The sequence below is a fragment of the Bos grunniens genome, chromosome 3 (genome assembly GCF_055505025.1).
Source record: "Bos grunniens cultivar Pamir isolate PY7600 chromosome 3, Bosgru_T2T1.0, whole genome shotgun sequence".
NCBI classification, from domain to species: domain Eukaryota; kingdom Metazoa; phylum Chordata; class Mammalia; order Artiodactyla; family Bovidae; genus Bos; species Bos grunniens.
The window spans coordinates 96095173-96119714 of record NC_141167.1 but is presented as its reverse complement, the minus strand read 5'-3'; the positions used below and the strand labels follow the sequence as shown (position 1 = coordinate 96119714).

At 39.4% G+C, this 24542-nt stretch overlaps 1 protein-coding gene across 9 annotated transcripts in view; it reads left to right on the top strand.

Moving 5' to 3' along the window:
* GDAP2 (ganglioside induced differentiation associated protein 2) overlaps nucleotides 1–24542 on the top strand; it is a 79472-nt gene that overhangs the window by 9591 nt on the left and 45339 nt on the right. For all 9 annotated transcript variants that reach the window (XR_015160806.1, XM_086392117.1, XM_086392115.1 and 6 more), the window contains exons 2-7: nucleotides 427–669; nucleotides 2300–2439; nucleotides 11017–11170; nucleotides 11578–11666; nucleotides 19888–19964; nucleotides 23627–23786. Coding sequence is in view for 8 of the 9 variants with exons in the window: in XM_086392117.1 (XP_086248243.1) it covers nucleotides 494–669; nucleotides 2300–2439; nucleotides 11017–11170; nucleotides 11578–11666; nucleotides 19888–19964; nucleotides 23627–23786 (796 nt within the window). In the remaining variant the exon portion in view is untranslated. The remainder of the gene's footprint in view (nucleotides 1–426; nucleotides 670–2299; nucleotides 2440–11016; nucleotides 11171–11577; nucleotides 11667–19887; nucleotides 19965–23626; nucleotides 23787–24542) is intronic.

The window sequence follows — 24542 nt, the reverse complement described above, 5'->3', positions numbered from 1 at the left end:
CTGATTTCAGTAACCTCCCTGCTTCTCAGTCTCCAGGTTAGACTGAACTCTCTAAGTTGTACATAATATGTGTCTCTGTATCTCTTGCAACATCTAACACTCCCCTCACCCTGCCAGTAGCAGACACTCAAAGAAAGTTGAGTGAATAGTCCTGTGTTTCTGGAAAGTAGAACTGGTGGGACATGTGATTATTTAAATGACTAATTCTTGGAAAATAATTTATGTTTAAATAATCTCTCTTTCTGTATTTAAAAAACTGTAGTAATTCATTGTTGTACATTTGATTTTTTAAGGGACTATGTAAGTGACTGTAATCACACAATATCCTATTGGAGCATTTCACAGTAGAGTTTTGTTTTTTGCTCTAATAGAAGTGAAGTAGTATCTGTGCTTCTCTATTAAAATGATTCTTTCTTTTCTCTCAAGCTAAAGTCCCCAGTGAATATTGAATTGCTGAGAAATTTGGGAAAAGACAAGCTGAAGTTTCCATTCCATGGATCCCTTGGGTGCACCTTCCCAGTTTGTGGATGTGGATACACTGCCAAGCTGGGGCAACTCTTGTGAAGATCAGTTAAATGCTTCTGAGATTGCAGCTGAAACATACCAGGAAGAGACTATTAGATCACCTTTTCTTTATAATAAGGATATCAATGGAAAAGTGGTTCTTTGGTAATTCCTTGTTTAAATCATATCGTGATATAATACTCTGATAATTTCTTCTAAATTCTTTTTTTCATAGTTTTTTTCTAAACTCTTTTTGTAAAACCTCTCATTATTGAAATATTACTTTTCATATACATTTACAGCTTTATAGAGACATAAGTGATATACAATAAACTTCACTTAAAGTGTACAGCTTGGTAAATTTTGACATGCATACACCTGTGAACCAGTCATCAGAATCAAGATAGTGAATATATTTATCACCCCCAAAAGTTTTTTGTGTATCTCTTGGTAATCCCTTTCTCCTGCTCCTCCCTGCTTCTACATCCCCAAGCAACCATTCATCTTTTTGTCACTCTAGATTAGTTTGCATTTTCTAGAAATGGAATCACATCCTTTTTTTTTTAGTCTGACTTCTTTCATTCAGAATAATTATTTGAGAATTGAGCTATATTGTTGCATGTATTGGTAGTAATAGTACACTTCTGTTTATAAAAAGCTGTTTTTAAAAAACCTTCATTGAGATGGAATTCATATATCATGCATGCATGCTCAGTCACTTCAGTCATGTCTGACTCCTTGCAGTCCTATGGACTCTAGTCCACCAGGCTCTTCTGTTCATGGGATTTTCCAGGCAAGAATACTGGAGTGGGTTGTCATGCCCTCCTCCAAGCAATCTTCCCAATCCAGGGATTGAACTCACATCTCCTGCATCGCAGGTACATTCTTTACCCACTGAGGCAGCTGGGAACCCCCAATTCATATATTATACAATTCACTAATTTAGATTGTACAAGTCAGTGGTTTTCAGTACATTCACAAAGTTGTACAACCATCACCATGGACAGTTTTCATCAACCCAAAGTCCTGTACCCATTAGCTGTCACTCCCTGTCTTATACACATCTCTTAAGAAAGAAGGAAAAGAATGGCATAATGGTTTTGTGAGTTTTGAGGTTTTAGCAGTTGTATTCAAGAATTAGCCTTTCTGAGTCAGGAACAACTTTTTTACTATTGCTCAATTTTGTGAGCTAGTAAATAAATGTACCCACCCCCAACTCTCTGCTCCAGTCAACCACTAATCTACTTTTTATCTCTAGATTTGCCTATTCTGGACATTTAATATAAATGGAATCAATTGTGATGTAGCATAATGTTCTTAAGATTCATCTATGTTGTAGTATGAATCAGTAATTTAATCCTTTTTATGGCCAAGTAATATTCCATCGCATGGGTATACCACATTTAGTTTATCAGTTCAATAGTTGATGGACACTTGGGTTGTTTCCACTTTTTGGCTATTATGAATAATGTTGCTATGTTTAAACTCTAAAAACCACCTACTTTCAGCTCTGTAAGACTTGTGTTGCAATGTAACAGGCATATGGAAGAAGCCAAGGAATGACATGATAGCTTTATGGGTTTCACATTTGTAGCACTTTTCATTCAGGATCTATCTGAGATGCCTTATTAGCCTTTCTGAATTAGGAACAACTTTTTACTATTGCTTAAGTTTGTGAACTAGTAAAACCAATGTTGTGAAGGCATTGAAGACAGAATGTTTTGAAAGAATCAGAAACTAACATTCTCATCTGCCTCCTCTTCCCTACACTTGCTCTTAATTATTGTTTCCTCAGGAAAGGAGATGTGGCATTACTGAACTGTACAGCTATTGTGAATACCAGCAATGAAAGTCTCACGGATAAGAATCCTGTGTCAGAGAGTATCTTCATGCTTGCAGGGCCTGATTTGAAGGAGGACCTCCAGAAACTTAGAGGCAAGTGAACTTTCTTAGGTCTGTTAGTGCTTAGGAAGCATATATTTTGATGTTTGAAGAAGTATAGTGTCATTCTAAGTAGATTTAGCTCTGTTGGTGTTGCTCAATTACAGCCTCTGATAAACCCACAATGTGTTAGAAACTGAATGCTGAGACTTTTACTCAGTAAAACTCTCTCGTGTTCCTGAATTTTAAAATGACAGTTGTCATAGCAGGTTAGATCTTTGGTAACATTTTCTTGACTGTATATTGTCTTGCACTGATAAGCCTTATAAAACAACTATGCTCTGTCTAAACTGAAGCTTTTTTTATTGAGTTTTGATATTGACAGAGAAATTTTTATATACCTCCTGGACATAAGAGTATTGCACTTCTGTAATGAAATTGAATTACTGGCAAAAAACCACAAGTGCATTTTAAGAGCAAATACATTCTGGGTTAATTCTGTACTTGCTGTTTTTGTTTGTATGTTTTAACCAGAATGTTATTCTTGGAATATTTCTTTGGAATTGGAAATAGGAGGAATCTTGTTTACTTTATTTGCATTTATTTTCTTAACTTGCCAACCTGGCAACTTTTTGTTATTGTTATTTGAGTGCAAAGAGAATATTGTGAAATTTAGTCATCCCATTTTATAAAAAATATTTATGAAATAAAGCAATTTTTCTTAAAATGTAAACAACAAATCCCTTCTCTATAAAAGTCTTCATTTCTTAGACCTCTGCCACTTAACACTGACAATTGGTTTCTAACCTAATAAAGATATTAGAATTTGAACAAGACATTTATAATGTTGACCATGAAAGAAGGGATAGAGAGAGAAGAGTTAAATAATCTATCTGATCAAGACACTAAACTTTAACCGGGAGGGGAGAAGTGGGGGAAAAAGCCCTCAATTTAACTAAAAGCATGATGCTATGAAAAACATGTAGAAATTACAAAATGTATTAGGGATAAAGCTGAGAAGTTCTTTGAAAAGAGTAACAGAAACTGGTCTGGAAAAATTCCTGATGGCCTGTGTGTGTGTGTGTGTGTGTGTGTGTGTGTGTGCGCGCGCGCGCGCGCATATTCTCACACCTTAAATCTGGACTTACGACTTTTAAAAAAATAAAATAACGAAATTTAAGTTTACAAAATAAAAACTCAATTTTTAGCAGCATATCTTTGGAGAGTCTTCAAGCTGGGGTTCATATTATAACTCTGTCCTTGACGAACTATGTGACTTAAGACCAGTTAATTTGCCTCTGTGCCTGTTTCCTTATCTCTAAAAGGGGGATGATGATAGTAGTCCCTGATAACAATCCCTACCTCAGTTCCTGACACATAACGAGAGCTCAGTGAATATTTGAAAATGGAAAAAAATTATCATGAAGAATAAATTATGTAATGGATATTAAGTGCTGCTCCTGCTAAGTCGCTTCAGTCGTGTCCGACTCTGTGCAGCCCCATAGACGGCAGCCCACCAGGCTCCCCTGTCCCTGGGATTCTCCAGGCAAGAACACTGGAGAGGGTTGCCATTTCCTTCTCCAATGCATCAAAGTGAAAAGTGAAAGTGAAGTCGCTCAGTCGTGTCCAACTCTTAACGACCCCATGGACTGCAGCCCACCAGGCTCCTCTGTCCATGGGATTTTCCAGGCAAGAGTACTGGAGTGGGGTGCCATTGCCTTGAAGTATGAGCCAAAAAATGGAAAAAATTGACAGGGATGAATATAAAAGTATTGCAGTAAGTTTAAAACATTAATCACCCAAGTTCAGAATGGGAAAGCTCAATCTAACAGCTTTTCTTAGGTGAGAATTTGCTATCTCACCTAATAGTAAAATGGCACTATCATCAACCACCGCATTTGTCATGCAAAAGTCTTTAGGGTTAACACTTGCTCTTTCTTTTTCCCCATATGTCTGTCTTTAAGCCCTAAATCAACCTTGAATCTCTCTATGTTACCACTGCCTTCATCCCAGCCTGTGCTGCCATCATCCCCATCTGGATTATAGTCATCGCCTTCCTCCCAACTGGTCTCCCTACATCCATTCTTTTCTTAAATCTGTTTTCCACATACAGGAAGTATTTTCTTTTTAAATTGTAAATCCCTTCTTATTGCTCCCCTGCTTCAAACCATTTAGTGGCCTCTCATTGTGCTTAAAATAAAATCCTGACTCCTTATACTGGTCTCCAGGGGCTTGCAAGATCTTACTCACTCACTTCCAGGTCCCCTTTTACCTTCCTCAATGTGCTGGAACTAAACTGATCTCCCGTTGCCTTGTCACCCAGCTCCTTTTCAATTTTGCATGTACTAGTGTTCTGTCTTAATTCTGAAGTCTTTGCTTACATCTCTTCCTGAAAGCACTGTTTTCTTTTCTTCAGAATTGATCATTCTATCCATGGTATATGCTTCCAGCCTGCAGTACTTGTCTTGGAGCTCTTAATTATAATTTTATGAATTGTTTATGTAATGATTATGTCCCCATCAAACTTTGAACTCCATGAGGACAGGAACTGCATGTCTTACTGTCCTCTGTGTTCCCAATACCAAGAACAGTAAAGGCATCCTTTCAGTAGCTAATAAATAAATGAATAGACATTCCTTGGGATTTTAACTTAGAGACTCAGAGGTGATAATGCATCATTTCTACTGAAAACACCAACAGTATCAAATGCATCTTTTTGTAACATCACAAGTGAAGGTTTGTTATCAGCAAAAATAGACAATTAAATCTATAAGATGTTTGATGTAATCCTCATGATAACTACAAAGAAAAAACCTATGATAGATACACAAAAGGTAACAATAGATACACAAAAGATAAAGAGAACAAAATCAAAGCATACTAGTTAAAAAAAAAAAAAAGCAATACAGTAAGAGAGGACTGAAGGGTAAAGGACTGAAAAAACCATCAAACAGTTAACAGAATGACAATAATTACCTATTAGTAATAATTTTAAATGCAGAAGGACTAAATTCTCCAACTAAAAGACACAGAGTAGCTGAAGGACTAAAAAAAATTCCAACAATATGCTGTTTACCAGAGATTCACTTTAGCTTAAATGACACATACAGGCTGGAAGTGAAGAGACTAAAAAAAGATAATCCTTGCAAATGGAAACCAAGAGAGAGTAGGAGTGGCTGTACTTATATTGTATAAAATAGACTTTCTGTCAGAATTGGTCAGAAGAGACAGATGTCACTATATGGTGGTAAAGGGATCAGTTCATCAAGAAGATATAACAGTTGTAAATATGTATGCACCCAGCATTGAAGCACCTATGTATCGAAGAGAAATATTAATAGAACTGAATGGAGAAATAAGATAGCAATACAGTAATAATTGAGGACATCAGTACCCTACTTTTAACACTGGATAAATCATCCACACAGAAGACTAGTAAGGAGGCTATCTTGAGACAAGGAAAATAAAACATGCCAAACTTATGGGATGTCAAAAAATTTTTTAAACCCAATTATAAGAGAAATTTATAGCAATAAATGCCTACAGTAAGAGAAGAGAAGAAGCTGAATGGTTCTATGAAGACCTATAAGACCTTTTAGAACTAACACCCCCAAAAGATGTCCTTTTCATTATAGGGAACTGGAATGCAAAAGTAGGAAGTCAACAGGCAAATTTGGCCTTGGAGTACAGAATGAAGCAGGGCAAAGGCTAATAGAGTTTTGCCAAGAGAATGCACTGATCATAGCAAACACCCTCTTCAGCAACACAAGAGAAGACTACACATGGACATCACCAGATGGTCAACACCGAAATCAGATATTCTTTGTAGCCGAAGATAGAGAAGCTCTATACAGTCGGCAAAAACAAGACTGGGAGCTGAACTGGGGTTCAGATCATGAACTCCTTATTGCCAAATTCAGTCCCTTGGACTGCAAAGAGATCCAACCAGTCCATCATAAAGGAGATCAGTCCTGGGTGTTCGTTGGAAGGACTGATGTTGAAGCTGAAACTCCAGTACTTTGGCCACCTGATGCAAAGAGCTGACTCATTTGAAAAGACCCTGGTGCTGGGAAAGATTGAGGGCAGGAAGAAAAGGGGACGACAGAGGATGAGATGGCAGGATGGCATCACCGACTCAATGGACATGAGTTTGGGTAAACTCTGGGAGTTGATAATGGACAGGGAGGCCTGGTGTGCTGCAGTTCAAGGGGTCGCAAAGATTCAGACATGACTGAGCGACTGAACTGAACTGAAGAGGAAGACAATCTCAAACAGCCTAATTTTAGGCCTCAAGGAATTAGAAAAAAAAAAATCAGTCTAAACCTATAATTATCAAAGGGGGAAGGAAACACATATTAGAGCAGAAATAAAAATTAGAAAATAAACAGTTGAAAAAAAGCAATAAAGAGTTGACTTAAAACTAAAAAAATAAAAATTAAAAAAGGAGAAATGTTTATCCAGACTAACCAAAGAGGGAAAGAGGACTCAAACAAAATTCTAAATGCAAGTGGCGATATTACAGCTAATACTATAGAAAGACAAAGGATTATAAGAGACTAGTATGAACAGTTATTTGCCAATATATTGGATAAGCTAGAAAAAACATAACTTCCTAGTGAACATACAATCTACCAAGACTAAACCATGATGCAATAGAAAATCTGAATGGACGAAAAAAGTAAGGAGTTTAAATCAGCAATCAAAACCTCCCAACAAAGATTACCCATGACCTGGTGGCTTCCCTGGTGAATTATACCATATATATAGAGAGAGAGAGAGAAGAATTAATTTCAATTCTTTTCAAACTCAGTCAAAAAGTTCAGGAGTACATACTTCCAGACTTGTTTTACAAGGCCTGAAAACAAAGCCAGACGAGGAAACTACAAGAAAAGAAAAATATAGGCCTATATCCCTGATAAGTATAGATAAAAAAACTCTCAACAAGATAGTTGCAAACCAAACACATCGGCAGTTTAATTATATCATCCTTCCAACAGATGAAGAAAAAGCATTTGACAAAATTCAACACCTCTTTCATGATAAAAATTCTCAAAATATTTGATGTAGAGGAAACATGCCTCAACATAGCCAGAACAGTTAGACAAGAAAATGAAACAAAAGGCATCCAAATCCAAAAGAAGTAAAATTGTTACTTTAATATTTTTAATTTCTACTCAAAGCCATCTATAGGTTCAGTACAATCCCTATCCAAACTCCCATGGTATTTTTCACAGAAATAGATAAAACAGTTCTAAAATTTACGGGACTACAAATGACTCCAAATAGCCAAACAAATCTTAAGAAAGAAGAGCAGAGGTTGCGGCAACATACTTCCTGATTTCAAACTGTACTATGAAGCTGTAATAATAAAACCAGTAACATCACTTGCCTTTCTCTGATGTAATCCTTCATTTTTGTGAGTAAATCCACCGTAAGATTTGTGGGAAAGGTGAAAGGGGACAAAACTATTGAGGTCTTATTTCTACCTTCAAACTTAATTGGTAGTTTGGGTGGAAATAAAATTCTAGGTTAGAAATTATTTTCCAGACTTTGAAGGCATTGCTCCATTGTTATCGGTTTTCATTATTGCTATTGAAAAATGTGATGTTATTATTCCAGATTCTTTGTATGTTACTGGTTTCTTTTCTGGAAACTTTTATGATCTCATCTTTATTTCTGATGTTCTTTTATTGTAATTTAAGTGATGTGGTGTGGTCTAGTTTGGTTATTCCATATGCTCTTTGAGTCTAGAAACTTACATCTTTCCATTAGGGGAAATTTCTTGTTTTGTTTGTTTAATAATTTTCTTCCCGCTGTATTCTCTGTTCTGTCTTTGAAGAAACCTGATTGAATCTGTACCTCCCGTTTCATCTTCCAAGTTTTATATCTGTTGCCTCTTGTCTTCCATCTGTTTATTTTCTGGTAGATTTCCTCAACTTTAGGTTTAACTTGTCTATTGAACTTTTTACGCCTGCTGTCATATTTGTCACTTAGCTATAACAGTTAGATAAATGCCTTTTCCTGTTCTCTGAATATTTCTTTTTTTAAATATAACCTTGTACTTTTGTTTTCAGATGTACTATGTTTTCTTTCTCTCTCCAAGAGCAGTAATTACGGTGTTGGGAGTTTTTTTGCTCTCTTTTTAATTTTCCTTCCCAATATTGTCTTTTTTTTTTCGTGGCTGCACTGAGTCTTTGTCGTGGCGCATGGGCTTTCTCTAGTTGTGGTGCAAGGGCTTCTCGTTGTGGCGCGTGGGCTCAGTAGTTGTGGCATGTGGGCATAGTTGCTCCATGGCATGTGGGATCTTAGTTCCCTGACCAGGGATCAAATCACTCTCCCCTGCATTGGAAAGCAAATTCTTAACTACTGAACCACCAAGGATGTCCCAACGTTGTCTTTTATTTTTTTTTAGCATTTGTCCTCTGCCTTTTCTCTGCTCCATTTGTGAGAGGCTTAGTATGTCATGTGAAATACCAAGCTGGATGAATCACAAGCTGGAATCAAGATTGCTGGGAGAAATATCAACAACCTCAGATAGGCACATGGTACTCTGATGACAAAAAGGGAAGAGAAACTAAAAAGCTTCTTGATGAGGGTGAAAGAGGAGAATGAAAAAGCTGTCTTGAATCTCAGCATTAAGAAAACTAAGATCGTGGCTTCTGGTTCCATCACTTCATGGCAAATAGAAGAGGAAAAGTGGAAACAGTGACAGATTTTATTTTCTTGGCCTCCAAAATCTCTGTGGATGATGACTGCAGCCATGAAATTAAAAAACATGTGCTCCTTGGAAGAAAAGCTATGCAGACTTGGTCAGTGTGTTAAAAAGCAAAGACATCACTTTGCCGACAAAGATCACTATATTCAGAGCTATGGTTTTTCCAGTAGCATTGTACAGGTGTGAGAGTTGGACCCTAAAGAAGGCTGAGAGTTGATCAAAGAAACATCAAAGAAGAATTGATGCTTTTGAATTGTGGTGCTGGAGAAGGAAGACTCTTGAGAGTCCCTTGGACTGCAGGAAGATCAGACCAGTCCATCCTAATGGAAATCAATCCTGAATATTCATTGGAAGGACTGATGCTGAAGTTGAAACTCTAATGCTTTGGCCACCTGATGCAAAGAGCCAACTCATTGGAAAAGACCCTGATGCTGGGAAAGTTGAAGGCAAAAGGAGAAGGGGACAGCAGAGGATGAGATAGTTAGATAGCAACACCAATGCAATGGACATGGATTTGAGCAAGCTCTGGGAGATAGTGGAAGACAGAGGAGCCTGGCTCGCTGCAGTCCATGGGGTCGTGAAGAGTTGGACACGGCTTAATAACTGAACAACAACAGAAACATTTCCTCACTTCTGGTGATCAAGTGTCAGCTTACTGAGCAGGGAAGAATTGAGAAGCTACTGGGAAGCTTTGTGTGCATAGACTGCTGCTGCTGCTGCTGCTGCTAAGTCACTTCAGTCGTGTCCAACTCTGTGCAACCCCATGGACTGCAACCCACCAGGCTCCTCCATCCATGGGATTTTCCAGGCAAGAGTACTGGAGTGGGGTGCCATTGCCTTCTCCGGTGTGCATAGGCAGGGATCGTTAATTGCTTGGTGGATCTAGAAGCAGATGGAGATCCACCATCTGCTTCAGCAGGAACCCTGCTGTTTCATTGAGGAACCATCCCTAATTTATCAGAATCTGTAGGCCCTTTGGCTTGAGCCTCTTAGTTTCCTGAAAGAGAATCTTCCAGGGGTATAAGCATGAATGTCTGTGTTAGAAGCCAGTTAGGAGCAGAGATCTGGAGCTATTACTCTTGAGTATAACACTTTAATGAAATCCCATCTTTTCAGCCGTGCCTGGGGTTCTGGAGTCCAGAAACTCTCTACTTCAGTATCTCCTGAGAATAAACCTTCCTGTTGCTGTGGTGGTAAAGAAATCATCACCTCGCTGTGCTGGCTGAGGGAGAGGTTGCTGCAGATTAAATGTTTTTATACAGACTTTTAACTCAGACTCTTCTTAGTCCCACTTCACCTTATAGTCTTTAGAAGTTCTTAGGACCTCCAATTTCTGAGCCTTTTTAGTGTTCTTCAGTAATAACAACAACAATAATATTAATAGCTAATTTCTGAATTCACTTTGCATAGATTAATAACTCATTTAATCCTGTGAAGTAAGTACTATTAGTGTCTCTCTTATATAGGAAATTGGAGGCCAAACCTTTGTCCAAAGTGTCACAGCAGGAACATGGTAGATTCAGGATTTGAATCAGACCAGTCTGTCTTCTCTCCAACACTGCCTTGCCGAGCACACCAGTTTGCTTCATACTGGTCATCCCATTTCTGCAAGCAGTTAGGTTTCTCTGCTTTACTTAATCAGTTGCTTCTAGTCCACTGACTTTATTCCTTCCAAAATTTTGATGGTGTTTTTTTCTGCTTCATGTTCTCTCCCACCCTCTTTGTCTCTGTTTTTATACCTATTGTATTGCTTTACTGTCATTTGGTGATTAGAGATGTTTGTGTTCAGTCCATATTTTTAACTGAAATTTCTCAAAGTTCTTAATACTTTCTCTGTTTCATGCATTGTTCTGTTGGTTTGTTGTTGTTGTTTTTCCTAACTACTCCATGACTTACATATTCTCCATTATTCCTAGGTTGCCGGACTGGTGAAGCAAAATTAACCAAAGGATTTAATCTAGCTGCCCGGTTCATCATTCATACGGTGGGACCTAAATACAAGAGCCGCTATCGCACCGCCGCTGAGAGCTCCCTGTACAGCTGCTACAGAAACGTACTCCAGCTGGCAAAGTACGGCTAACTCAATTCCTAGACATAGCATGCCATATATTGTTAAAGGCCCTGTTTTAAAATGAAACCCAGCTTTGAAAGTCAAATTTTGAGGAATTTAGACAATTTAGGAGGACCCTGAAAGTAGAATTCATCATCTTCTCAAACTCGACAGAATAAAAGGAATGGATTTAGGCGACTTGAGAATTTAACCTGTTCCCATTTCACTTAGTTCCCATTTTCCTCAGAATGTATTTCCTCCAAATGGTGCAGTTAAGTTATATATTAATATAATTATTATATAGTGCAGTTGGGTTAACTATGGCAGATTTGTTGAAGGGACAGGGAAAGAGAAATGAAGCTGCATTTTCTATTTAGTTATTCTGAAGGTTTGTAGTATAATTTTTGTGTTTTCTGTTTGATTGCAGAGAGCAGTCCATGTCTTCTGTTGGATTCTGTGTCATCAACTCTGCAAAACGGGGTTACCCTTTAGAGGACGCAACACACATAGCACTTCGTAAGTAATGTTGGAGAAACTATATAAATTAGCATAACATTTCCTAAGTAGGATCGGGGATACTGTACATAAATTGAATTTAAAAAGAAAAGCTTTTTATCACTAGTTAAATAGTTATAGCTAAAGAAGGTTTGTTGATTAACTGATCATGGCACCCTGGAGGGAAGTTTGTATTGACAGGTTGCAGAGCTCTCAGTTTACTTTCTAGGTTTGACATTTTAATCCATTTGAATAAAGGCTTAGAAAAGTTACCTATTAAGTTTGAAAAATGATACCAAGCTGAGACACATTTGGTATTCAAATCATAATTCAGAATAATCTTAGCAGATTGGAACAATGATGTCAAAACAGATTTTATAATATCAGATTGATATAGCCCTTTGCAGTTTAAACAGTAGCTTTCACATGTGCTATTTAAATATAAAACCCTGCCTTTAGGTTTTTAAAAGACTAGACTCAATAATTGTGAGTCAGAATGTCATATATGTTATGTGAAAATATGATACTCTAGGGAGTCCCTGATCTTACTGTCTTATACAGGTTCAGACCACATCTCGAGTTTTGTATATAGTTCTCCGTGTCATATCTCATGAGACTGACAGATTGGAGGGCAAACAGTCTGAAACATTAGTGGTATTTCTCCTAGAGAAGAGCATGCTCTTAGCATGCATGGTACCCAGATATCTCAAGGAGTCTCATGTGGACTTATTCTATGTGACATTTTTAGAGCAGTAGTTCTTAACCTTTTTGGAAGTCGTCATAAACTACAGTGAGCACCTGATGAAAGAAAGCTGTGGACGCTTTCCCAGAGGAATGTACATACGTAGGACATTTACATGCTCTTTCAGGAAGTTCACACATCCTTGAAAAAGGTTGTAGGTAAGACGTTCAGCTTTACAAGATAGGTCTAAGACCAAGTGACAAGGAAGATTTGGTCCCACCTGAGATGGACTATCTGCAATAGAAAGGTATTTTAAGTGAATTTTTTGTCATTTAGAATGTTCACACTGAGGCTAAATATCATTTTATTTGGGAGGGATACTATACGAGATCATTTTACAACCCCTTTCTATGTCTGGAATTTAAAGATGGAAAGCTGGAAGTCTTATATTCACCAAAAAATTACAAAAGTGTGTGAATGTATGAAATTATTATTGCTATTACTAGGTTATATGTCTAAAATTTAGAGTGAGAGCATATTCAATCTTAAATGTGTTTAATGATTAGTTATTTTGAAAACAAATTCTTCTTATGCAAGGATTTTATAGTAAATTTATATATTTTATAGTTACAGCTTATATACATTATACCTACGTTAAGCTTCTTGAGGAGTAGAGATCTTTTTTTATCATCTGTGTATTTCTAGTACTTTACAAATGGTCCTTGCTGAAGAAATACATATCTTAAAAAGGGATAAAGAAATTCCATTTTATTTCTTCCATCAACCCTGAGCTTTAAATAGTGTAGTATCTGTTTTACGAATAAAGAGGCTCAGAAATTTATCATGTTCTTAGAGTTATGCAGACTTGGAACATATACCCAGGCCTCTGACTCCCAAGTCTAGTAGCCTGTGTATTATACTACATAATTCATTATGCTCAAGTTAGGACTGCTTTGGTGGGAAACTACTGTGTTATGGCTAGCCTGCATGTATTCTCAGTGATCCCTTACCAAAGCAAAGTTCCTGCCTCTATATAATTCTTCCTGGCAAGGCTTTTGGCAGGTTTCAACTGTCTCTGGTTTCACTTAACCTGTGCCCCTATCTCATAGCTTGAGTTAGACCTTTTGTGTCTCCATTTTTTACTGAAATAATCATGTGGATTAGAATTTAAAGAGAGGCACCATTATTTTGTAGAAAAGGCTCTGAAAAACTAATTAAGACTACTGGTTTTTGGTCCCAGTTCTACTAATCTAATTCTAGCTCTGTGGCCCCCAGAAAAGTTACTTGATGCAGTACCATAAAGGAGTCAGCTTTGAACAGTAATTGTAGAAATAGCAGATAAAGATCAAAAATATGCATAAGGGACTTTGGTGAAACAACTTCCAGAGATTTAATTAGCACAAAGGAAATGTAAAGCTTTAAGATAAGCAGGTTAACCTGTATTTTAGAAGACCTACTTGACTTATTACAACTTAAATCTAATAGCAAAACTATACTATTTCATTAAAAAATATATTCACACACACAAACCCAATTGTGCTCTTTGCCCAAATGCTTTCTGAGTATCTGGGAAATAAATGGCCTTTAGGCTTTTATAGCATATACGGGCCAAAAACAAATCTAAGGATGTGACTCTTAAGTCCTTAGTTCCAAAAGCTGTCTCACTTATTAAACTATCATTGAAATTTATTTCATCTGAAGTCTAAGTAATGTCTTCCTGATAGTTGTACCAAGGCTCATTATTTTTTTATTTTTCCTTAGTTCATGTGCAGTTTAGTTTTTCTCCAGAAGAAACCTTAAAGAACCATCTGCACTTAGATAAATTTATCAGGTTATTTACTCATTCAACAGAAGTCTGAGTGACTACTGTGTTCTAAGCCGTGCTGTGTGGTAGAGAATACAATGGTGAGAAAAAAAGGCAACGATGTTGTCTTTACTGTGTTCCCAGGTTGGAAATTTTAATGTCCTACATGTGATTCTCACCCGTTGGGAATGGTCAAAGTGCAAGTCGCTCGTCGTGTCCAACTCTTTGCAACCCTATAGACTATACAGTCCATGGAATTCTCCAGCCAGAATTCTTGAGTGGGTGGCCTTTCCCTTCTCCAGGGGATCTTCCCAACCCAGGGATCAAACTCAGGTCTACCCACATTGCAGGCAGATTCCTTACCGGCTGAGCTACAAGGGAATCCCAAGACTGCTGGAGTAGGTAGCCTGTCCCTTCTCTAGCGGATCTTCCCGACCCAGGAATCGAACCGGGGTCTCCCGTTGAAGAGTTTTTACTAAAAGTTAGGCACATGGCATTCTGATTGGGTGTGGACCACTAAAACCAGGGAGCCATGATAGCACTCTTTTTTTTCACTCCTTTTCACAGAATTACTTTTCTGAATGAACTCTGCTGTTGAAAGAATTCAATTTGGTTACTAGTGAGTGTTGTATTTTGTCTTCCAAAGGAAATCCCACGGTTTTATGCTGGGAAACTATTGTATGTAAACTTTAAAACTTGGTGTCAAAGTGAATTTAGGGTGGAAGAAATTCCTTTTTTAATTTTTTTTTTAACTATTAAAGCAGAACAGAGGGAGAGATGAGAAATTTGTCACCTGATGGAGAGAGAATTAGGAAGTTTTGTTCAGTCCTTCAACAAATGGGTCTCCTCTGTTAGGTTCTCGAGGTACAGTAGTGAACAAGGCAGGCTGTACTACATCAGTAACCAGAGCCATAAAATGTTCTTTCAGTTGTTAGTTATTTTTGAATGATTACTTGCCATATTCCTAAGGCGTGGTAGGCCTTAGTAATATTAGTGTTAAGTTTACTTGACATTTAGAAAGCTCACAGTCTAGCTATAAACAGCTGCGAGAAGTTCACACAAGGAGGGCTATTCAGACAATTACAGGGGTAACGTAAGGAAGGATGGCGTTATCTACAAAGGAGATGGTCTTTGGGTAGTGAGAAATGAGCAGGCGTTCACTAAGAGAGGGTCATGGTGGATAAAGGGTATTCTAGTCAAAGGTGACCATGAAAGCAGAAGTAGGGGAACATCACAGCAAGTGGTGTATTCTGAGTCCAGCAAAGAAGCCAGTGGCTGAAGCATATGCTGTAGTTGGAAATAGAACTAAGGGGTGGAGGTGGAAGGGTAGTTAGTGGTCAATGTGGAGAGCCATGCTGGGGCCTTTGGATCTTAACCTGTAAGCAGTGTGGAGCCATCAAAAATGTTTAGCAAGGTGGATAACATAAGATAACATAGGGGCGACAGTGAATATGTAGGCTTGGAAAAGAGAAGCAAGAGAGCAGTTGAGAGCTTATTGCCAAACTTTTTGTAAGCATTGAGACACTGAGAGCAGCTGGAAGAGAGCAGGAATGACTGTTAGAAATGTTAGCAATAGAATATAAAGTACATAATAACCCATTGAAAGTACAGGATGAAGGAAGAAATGAAGGAAGAGTCAAGAAAATTCAGGATTCTAGCTTAGGTGAGGGGTTGGATGTTGCTGTATAACTGAAATAAGGAGTGCAGTAAAGGAGCAACAGTGTAGGGAGAAGTGGAAGTCAGGTCTGGACCTGTTGGGATCAGGTTTGGACATGTTGAGTTTGAGGTCACGGTGGCAAGTAGGGATTTCAGGGTTTTTTTGTTCATTAAACAGAGTATAGAGAACAAACACGTATATCAAGGAGGAAATAGTGTTGGCTGGGGGATAGAAAGGGATGAATTGGGAAATTGGTATTGACATGTATACATACACCACTATGTATGAAGCAGGGCAAAGGCTAATAGAGTTCTGCCAAAAGAACACACTGATCATAGCAAACACCCTCTTCCAACAACACAAGAGAAGACTGTACACGTGGACATCACCAGATGGGCAACACCGAAATCAGATTGATTGTATTCTTTGCAGCCAAAGATGGAGAAGCTCTGTACAGTCAGCAAAAACAAGACCGGGATCTGACAGTGGCTCGGATCATGAACTCCTTATTGCCAAATTCAGACTGAAATTGAAGAAAGTAGGGAAAACCACTAGATCATTCAGGTATGACCTAAATCAAATCCTTAATGATTATACAGTGGAAGTGAGAAATAGATTTAAGGGACTAGATCTGATAGACAGAGTGCCTGATGAACTATGGACAGAGGTTCATGATACTGTACAGGAGACAGGGATCAAGACCATGCCCAAGAAAAGGAAACGAAAAAAAGCAAAATGGCTGTCTGAGGAGGCCTTACAAGTAGCTGTGAAAAGACAGGAAGCGAAAAGCAAAGGAGAAAAGGAAAGATATTCCCATTTGAATGGGAGTTCCAAAGAATAGCAAGGAGAGGTAAGAAAGCCTTCCTCAGGTATCAATGCAAAGAAATAGAAGAAAACAACAGAATGGGAAAGACTAGAGATCTCTTCAAGAAAATTAGAGATACCAAGGGAACATTTATGCAAAGATGGGCTCAATAAAGGACAGAAATGGTATGGACCGAATACAAGCAGAAGATATTAAGAAGAGGTGGCAAGAATACACAGAACTGTACAAAAAAGATCTTCACAACCCAGATAATCACAATGGTGTGATCACTGACCTAGAGCCAGACATCCTGGAATGTGAGGTCAAGTGGACCTTAGGACGCATCACTACGAACAAAGCTAGTGGAGGTGATGGAATTCCAGTGGAGCTATTTCAAATCCTGAAAGACGATGCTGTGAAAGTGCTACATTCAATATGCCAGCAAATTTGGAAAACTCAGCAGTGGCCACAGGACTGAAAAGGTCAGTTTTCATTCCAATCACAAAGAAAGGCAATGCCAAAGAATGCTTAAACTACCGCACAATTGCACTCATCTAACACGCTGGGATTTCTTTGGAAGGAATGATGCTAAAGCTGAAACTCCAGCACTTTTGGCCACCTCATGCAAAGAGTTGACTCACTGGAAAAGACTCTGATGCTGGGAGGGATTGGGGGCAAGAGGAGAAGGGGATGACAGAGGATGAGATGGCTGGATGGCATCACTGACTCGATGGACGTGAGTCTCAGTGAACTCCGGGAGCTGGTGATGGACAGGGAGGCCTGGCATGCTGTGATTCATGGGGTCACAAAGAGTCGGACACGACTGAGCAACTGATCTGATCTGATCTGATCTGAACACACTAGTAAAATAATGCTCAAAGTTCTCCAAGCCAGGCTTCAGCAATACGTGAACCGTGAACTTCCAGATGTTCAAGCTGGCTTTAGAAAACGCAGAGGAACCAGAGATCAAATTGCCAACATCCACTGGACCATCGAAAAAGCAAGAGAGTTCCAGAAAAACATCTATTTCTGCTTTATTGACTATGCCAAAGCCTTTGACTGTGTGGACCACAATAAACTGTGGAAAATTCTGAAAGAGATGGGAATACCAGACCACCTGATCTGCCTCTTGAGAAATCTGTATGCAGGTCAGGAAGCAACAGTTAGAACTGGACATGGAACAACAGACTGGTTCCAAATAGGAAAAGGAGTACGTCAAGGCTGTATATTGTCACCCTGCTTATTTAACTTCTATGCAGAGTACATCATGAGAAACGCTGGGCTGGAAGAAGCACAAGCTGGAATCAAGATTGCCGGGAGAAATATCAATAACCTCAGATATGCAGATGATACCACCCTTATGGTAGAAAGTGAAGAAGAACTAATGAGCCTCTTGATGAAAGTGAAAGAGGAGAGGGAAGAAATTGGCTTAAAGCTCAAAATTCAGAAAACTAAGATCATGGCATCTGGTTCCATCACTTCATGGCAGATAGATGGGGAAATGATGGAAACAGTGGCTGACTGTTTTTCTGGGCTCCAAAATCACTGCAGATGGTGATTGCAGCCATGAAATTAAAAGATGCTTACTCCTTGGAAGGAAAGTTATGACCAATCTAGATCGCATATTCAAAAGCAGAGACATTACTTTGTCAACAAAGATCCGTCTAGTCAAGACTATGGTTTTTCCAATGGTCATGTATGGATGTGAGATTTGGACTATAAAGAAAGCTGAGCGCCAAAGAATTGATGCTTTTGAACTGTGGTGTTGGAGAAGACTCTTGAGAGTCCCTTGAACTGCAAGGAGATCAGTCCTGGGTGTTCATTGGAAGGACTGATGTTGAGGCTGAAACTCCAATACTTTGGCCACCTGATGTGAAGGATTGACTCATTTGAAAAGACCCTGATGCTGGGAAAGGTTGAGGGCAGGAGGAGAAGGGGACGACAGAGGATAAGATGGTTGGATGGCATCATCAACTCAATGGACATGGGTTTGGGTGGACTGTGGCAGTTGGCAATGGACAGGGAGGCCTGGTGTGCTGCGGTTCATGGGGTCACAAAGAGTCGAACATGACTGAGTGACTGAACTGAAGTGAACTGATATATGAAATAGATAACTAATGAGAACCTACTGTATAACACTGTACTCAGTGCTCTGTGGTGACCTAAATGAGAAACCAAAAAAAAGAAGGGATTTATATATACATACGGCGGATTCACTTTACTGGACAGCAGGAACTGACATAGCAGTATAAAGCAACTTTGCTCCAATTTAAAAAAGAAAACAATATAAAAATTTGGGAGCCATCAGCATTTGGAGCACTATCTAACCATCAAATTAGTGAGCTCAAGAGGATATATATATATATAAAGAAAACAAAAAATGTGGAGGACAGAACCTGGAGAGGACATTTTTAAAAGTTGGGGCATGAGCATCTAGAACGAAATTGCTGGTAAGTTAAGGACTGAGAAAAGGCGACTCGGTCTCATTATTAACAAGTTTAGAGAAAGAATAAGATAGAAATGAAGAAAAAATGATTCAGTTTTGGTTTGATAGAATGTTGACAGGACCACCTGATGCGAAGAGCCGACTCTTTAGAAAAGACCCTGATGCAGGGAAAGACTGAAGGCAAAGGAGAAGGGGGCAGCAGAGGATGAGATGGTTAGATAGCATCACTGACTCAATGGACATGAGTTTGAGCAAACTCTAGGAGATGGTGATGGACAGGGAGGCCTAGTGTGCTGCAGTCCATGGGGTCTCAAAAGAGTCAGACACGTTTGAGCGACTGAACAGCAACAATAAAAGGGCTGAGTAGGGCATCTAATACTGTAACAGATGAATGGGAAGGCATTTTTGCTAGACCATTCTGGTCAGAGAGAGAGGCCTCAGAGAACAGAAAGAATATACTGGATAAGGGAGAATTGTCTGGAGTTAGCGTCTTCTATGGCCAGCCACTGTTTACTGGCAATAAAGCAGTAAATAAAAGAAAACTCTTGCTGTTGTGCGGAGCTTTCATTCTATTGGATGGGGCAGGAACAGAGGGGGAGGATATACAATAAACAGGAAGCATCACAAAATGTCTAAAATAGTTGCTGTGGAGGAAAGCAAAATCAAGGAGGAGTTGTTAGATAGGGTGGCCTGGGCAGGCCTTACTGATAAGGTGTCATTGAGTACAGGCCTGAACGAATGGAGGAGTGATCCATTACAAAAATAAAACTTAGACTGATTTTTCTTCACACATAAGTAATTTCTCATTTATTATTATTTATTAATAATCTTTCTGTTATTTTCTTTAGGCACTGTAAGGAGATTCCTTGAAATTCATGGAGAGACTCTTGAAAAAGTAGTATTTGCTGTCTCTGAACTAGAAGAGGTATTTTGCTAATTATCTTGCATTGTTTTGAGTCTTATTTTTACTTGTGTTTGCCTTTGTGTCTTCATTATCTGTTAACTGAATTGCCAGCAGGCAAATCCTCATTATCTGTACATATATTTGGCAGTGGGGCTTACCATCATTGTGATGAAAGACTATATTAGAGACTAAAAGCAAGTCAAGAAGAAGCATTTTGTTCATATTTTTCACTGGTAAATTGTTATCACATAGTGAAACCTTACAAGGCATAGCTGCTCTGACACAGCTCTCAAGACATCTCAAGGCATTACCTTATGATGAAGCACTGGGCCCTTGGGCAACAGAGTTGGGAAACAGCCTCTGCTGGAAAAACTGTGGTGTCTACCTGACCTGGAAACAGGTGACAGCCTAGCCTAGTGGCGAGTATTGAGTAAGTTATGAGGTTTATGTTTCATTGTATGTGGTGAGGTTTATTATATTTCAAGTTAATTTAGAGCCGTTTTAGGAAATTAGCTCTTTTTAAAATCTTACTAAGCTTTGTTCAGCTGTAGTGTTCTCTGTCCCATTCAGCTTGTATGATTTCTGAATTTTGTGTCCTTGGGCAAGTTATTTAACCTCTCTGTGCTTGGATAAAATATGAATACTGACAGTACTTATATCACAGGAGTTTTGTAATTAATGAATTAGTACGTGTGAAATATCCAGAGTATATATAGGTACGTATATGAGACATAAACCGTCTTGAATTTGCTGAAGACAGACACATTCACCATGTTTGCTGTGTCTCTTCTTGTTTTACCTGGTTTACCTATTCATTCATTCTCTCAGTGACCTTTTATTGAATGTCTGGCATATATCAGGTTTACTCCACTGGGTTCTGGGACTACACCAGTGAGTGAGTCACAGTCTTTATCCCCAAGGAACTCACTGTCTGTTGGTGGGTTCAGAGAAGTCAGATAAGCTACAGTAACTGTGATAAGTGCACTAGTGGAAGCATGGGAAGGATGAGGGCACACGGCTCCAGTCTGGCGTGGGGTCAGGAAATAACTTCCTGTAGGAAGAGATATGTGACGTGAAATCATTGTAAAAAATAACTACGATTTTCCAGAGAAAGGGCAAATCATGGTAGTCATACAAGCGTAAGTACAAGCACACATGTAAGAAATAGCAGGAAGAGTGTAGTGTATTGCATAAAATGTGAGGCTGCTGTTGCTGCTGCTAAGTCGCTTCAGTCGTGTCCGACTCTGTGCGACCCCATAGACGGCAGCCCACCAGGCTCCCCCGGCCCTGGGATTCTCCAGGCAAGAACACTGGAGTGGGTTGCCATTTCCTTCTCCAATGCATGAAAGTGAAAGTGAAGTCGTTCAGTCATGTTGGGCTCTTCACAGCCCCATGCACTGTAGCCTACCAGGCTCCTCCGTCCATGGGATTTTCCAGGCAAGAGTACTGGAGTGGGTTGCCATTGCCTTCTCCAAAATGTGAGGCTAGGAGTGGCAAAATGACAGTCTGGCCGTTCCTTGGAAAGTCAAACAGAGATTCCACTCTTAGGTATGTGCAGAATAAAATTGAAAACATGAGTAAGTATTAGTTGCTTAGTCATGTCCACATCTTTGCGACCCCTTGGACTTCACCCGCCAGGCTCGGTGTCCATGGGAATTCACAGGCAAGAATACTGGAGTGGGTTGCATTTCCTTCTCCAGGGGATCTTCCCCACCAGGGATCGAACCTGGGTCTCCCACATTGCAGGCAAAGTCTTTACTGTCTGAGCCACCAGGGAAGCCCATTGGAAACATATGTCTACACAAAAACTTGCACACAAATATTCACATCAGCAATATTCATAGTAACCAAAAAGTGGAAACAACCTAAATGTCATTAACGGATAGGTGGATGCGGTATACACAAACAGTGGAATGTCACTAGCCTATTAAAAAGTATGGAGTGATGGCATATCCTGCAGCATGGGTGAACCTTAGAAACATACGACGCATGAAAGAAACTGGACACAAAAAACCATATACCATATTCCATTTTAATGGAATGCATATTCTGAAGTAGGCAAATCCATACAACAGACAGGTTAGTGGTTGCCAGGGGCTGGGGGAGGGAGGGATGGAGAATAACCTAGCTAATGAATTTAGATTTCCTCTTTGAGATGATGAAATGTTCTGGAATTAATTGTGATGATTCCACAACTTCATGAATATACTAAAGCCCAGTGAATCGTATACTTTAAAATGTGAATTTTATGATATGTGAATTGTATTTCAATTTTTTAAAAGGCTACAAAGATGGTGTCTCCAGTCTTCTTTTTTTTTTAAATTCTTTTTTTAAATTGAGGTACAATTTTTTTAAATTGACTTACAATCCAGTCTTTTTATATGCCTCATGAAATGAAAGTGAAAGGCACTCAGTCGTGTCCAACTGTTTGCGACCCCATAGACTACACAGTCCATGGAATTCTCCAGGCCAGAATACTAGAGTGGGTAGCCTTTCCCTTCTCCAGGGGATCTTCCCAACCCAGGTATTGAACCCAGGTCTCCCACACTGCAGGCAGATTCTTTACCAGCTGAGCCTATATGCCTCATATATATATTTATATGCATGAAAGATGATGCAGTGTTGTGGGTGACACAGTAAGGAGACTGACGGATAATTTATTCAGTGATTTCACTGTCCTTCTAGATAGTTCCATCATTCTTTTGGTTTCTTAGTGTTCTGTTTTAGTTTGTTATAGTTGGTAATAATTGATGAGTAACGATAAAATGACTCTAGGATGATGAAAAAAAGCAAAATGCTTCAGATCAGTTGCCCAGTCGTGTCTGACTCTTTGCGACCCCATGAATCGCAGCACGCCAGGCCTCCCTGTCCATCACCAACTCCCGGAGTTCACTCAGACTCACATCCATCGAGTCGGTGATGCCATCCAGCCATCTCATCCTCTGTCGTCCCCTTCTCCTCCTGCCCCCAAACCCTCCCAGCATCAGAGTCTTTTCCAATGAGTCAACTCTTCGCATGAGGTGGCCAAAGTCCTGGAGTTTCAGCTTTAGCATCATTCCCTCCAAAGCTTCAAGACTGAGGAAAAATAAGAGCACTAAGTATCCATAATATATCATGGATTTAGAATGAGTCCAGTGGACCAACCTGTATGGAAGTTATAAGATACAGTGAATTTTATTCTAATTTTTTTAAAGTAAGATATCTCTTTATTGTTTGGGAAACCTCTAAGAAAGAATAAAAGTCAGGAAATAGCAATCTTTTCAGAGAGAACTGTTTAAAAACAAAACTGTCAGATATTAAATCTAGGTCACATGGACCCTGATGGCACACTGAGGATTAAGGAAGTAGTGTCTGTGTCTGAGCTGAATCTTGAAAGACAGATATCATTAGTGAGGTGAAGAAGGGGCTGGGGATAGGGGTCACAGGACATATCCATTCCAGCTTCAGTGACCTGGAGCTGTCAGGATCAGGACTCATGGGTCTTCTTGAGTGACTAACGAATCCTGGTCTTTGACACAGAAACTGACTGAGGGGCCCAGGCAGCATCCAGTCTGAGCTTAGGCGTGGCGCGGCCTTAGTTCATGATGGAGGCTCTTCACAGTCTGTGGAGTGGCGTGAGTGCTGCTGATGCCTGTTCCATCACTCCGGTATTTTTCACAGAACATTTGGCTTTTCTTACACAGGCTACTTACCAAAAGCTGCTACCTCTGTACTTCCCAAGGTCACTGAAGGAGGAGAGCCGCTCGTTGCCATGCCTACCTGCAGATATTGGCAATGCAGAAGGGGAGCCTGTGGTACCTGAACGGCAGATTAGAATAAGTGAAAAACCTGGCGCCCCAGAGGGTGAGTTCTCTCCTTTTCTTACCTTCCCTCTTCAGGAAGCAGCGGCTCTGGTAAGCATCAGCCACCAAGACGTAGCAAGTTCAGCCTGTTCTCTAGGAAGCTTTTAGTGTGACACCAAGATCAAGACCAACATCAGTGCTTTTAGAGTCTTATTCTTGTTAAGATTTACTCTTTAAATTATATATGTGATGTGAAGTCTGCGTTAGGCAGTAGAGATTCAGAGGTGGGTATGACACCATTTGTACCCTTGTGAAGTTTATGGTTTCACACAGGACACTGTTGAGGAAACAGTACATTATTAAAATTTTCAGCAGATTCAACTGTGTCCTCTGAAAGCCATACCTAAAACGGGAATGCTGTAACCACGTGTTTTGCTTCTTTAGGTTACATACCAATGGAGATTGAAGTGTTAGTAGAGCAGGGCCGGATGGGAGCCCCTCTGAGCCGTTCTGTGTGACAGCTTGCACTGATCTTCACTGATATATGTTCAAGATCATAGTTGGAGACATGCCTCACAAGCGTCATTGCTGGGGCCCGATCTCAAAATTAAGCGATTTAAGAATTACTGTGAGATTTCTACTGTGAACACTTTTAAATGAGCATCAAGTTAAAATCTATTGAAGGCTACTCATCTCTTTTTTGTTACCAGTACACAGATTTAAATCAAATGGAAGGAATAATAAATGATTTAGCATCAGAAAATGTCTGATAACCAAGCTTTGCTGGAGGAGTACTTTAGAGAGATTCCAATAGAGT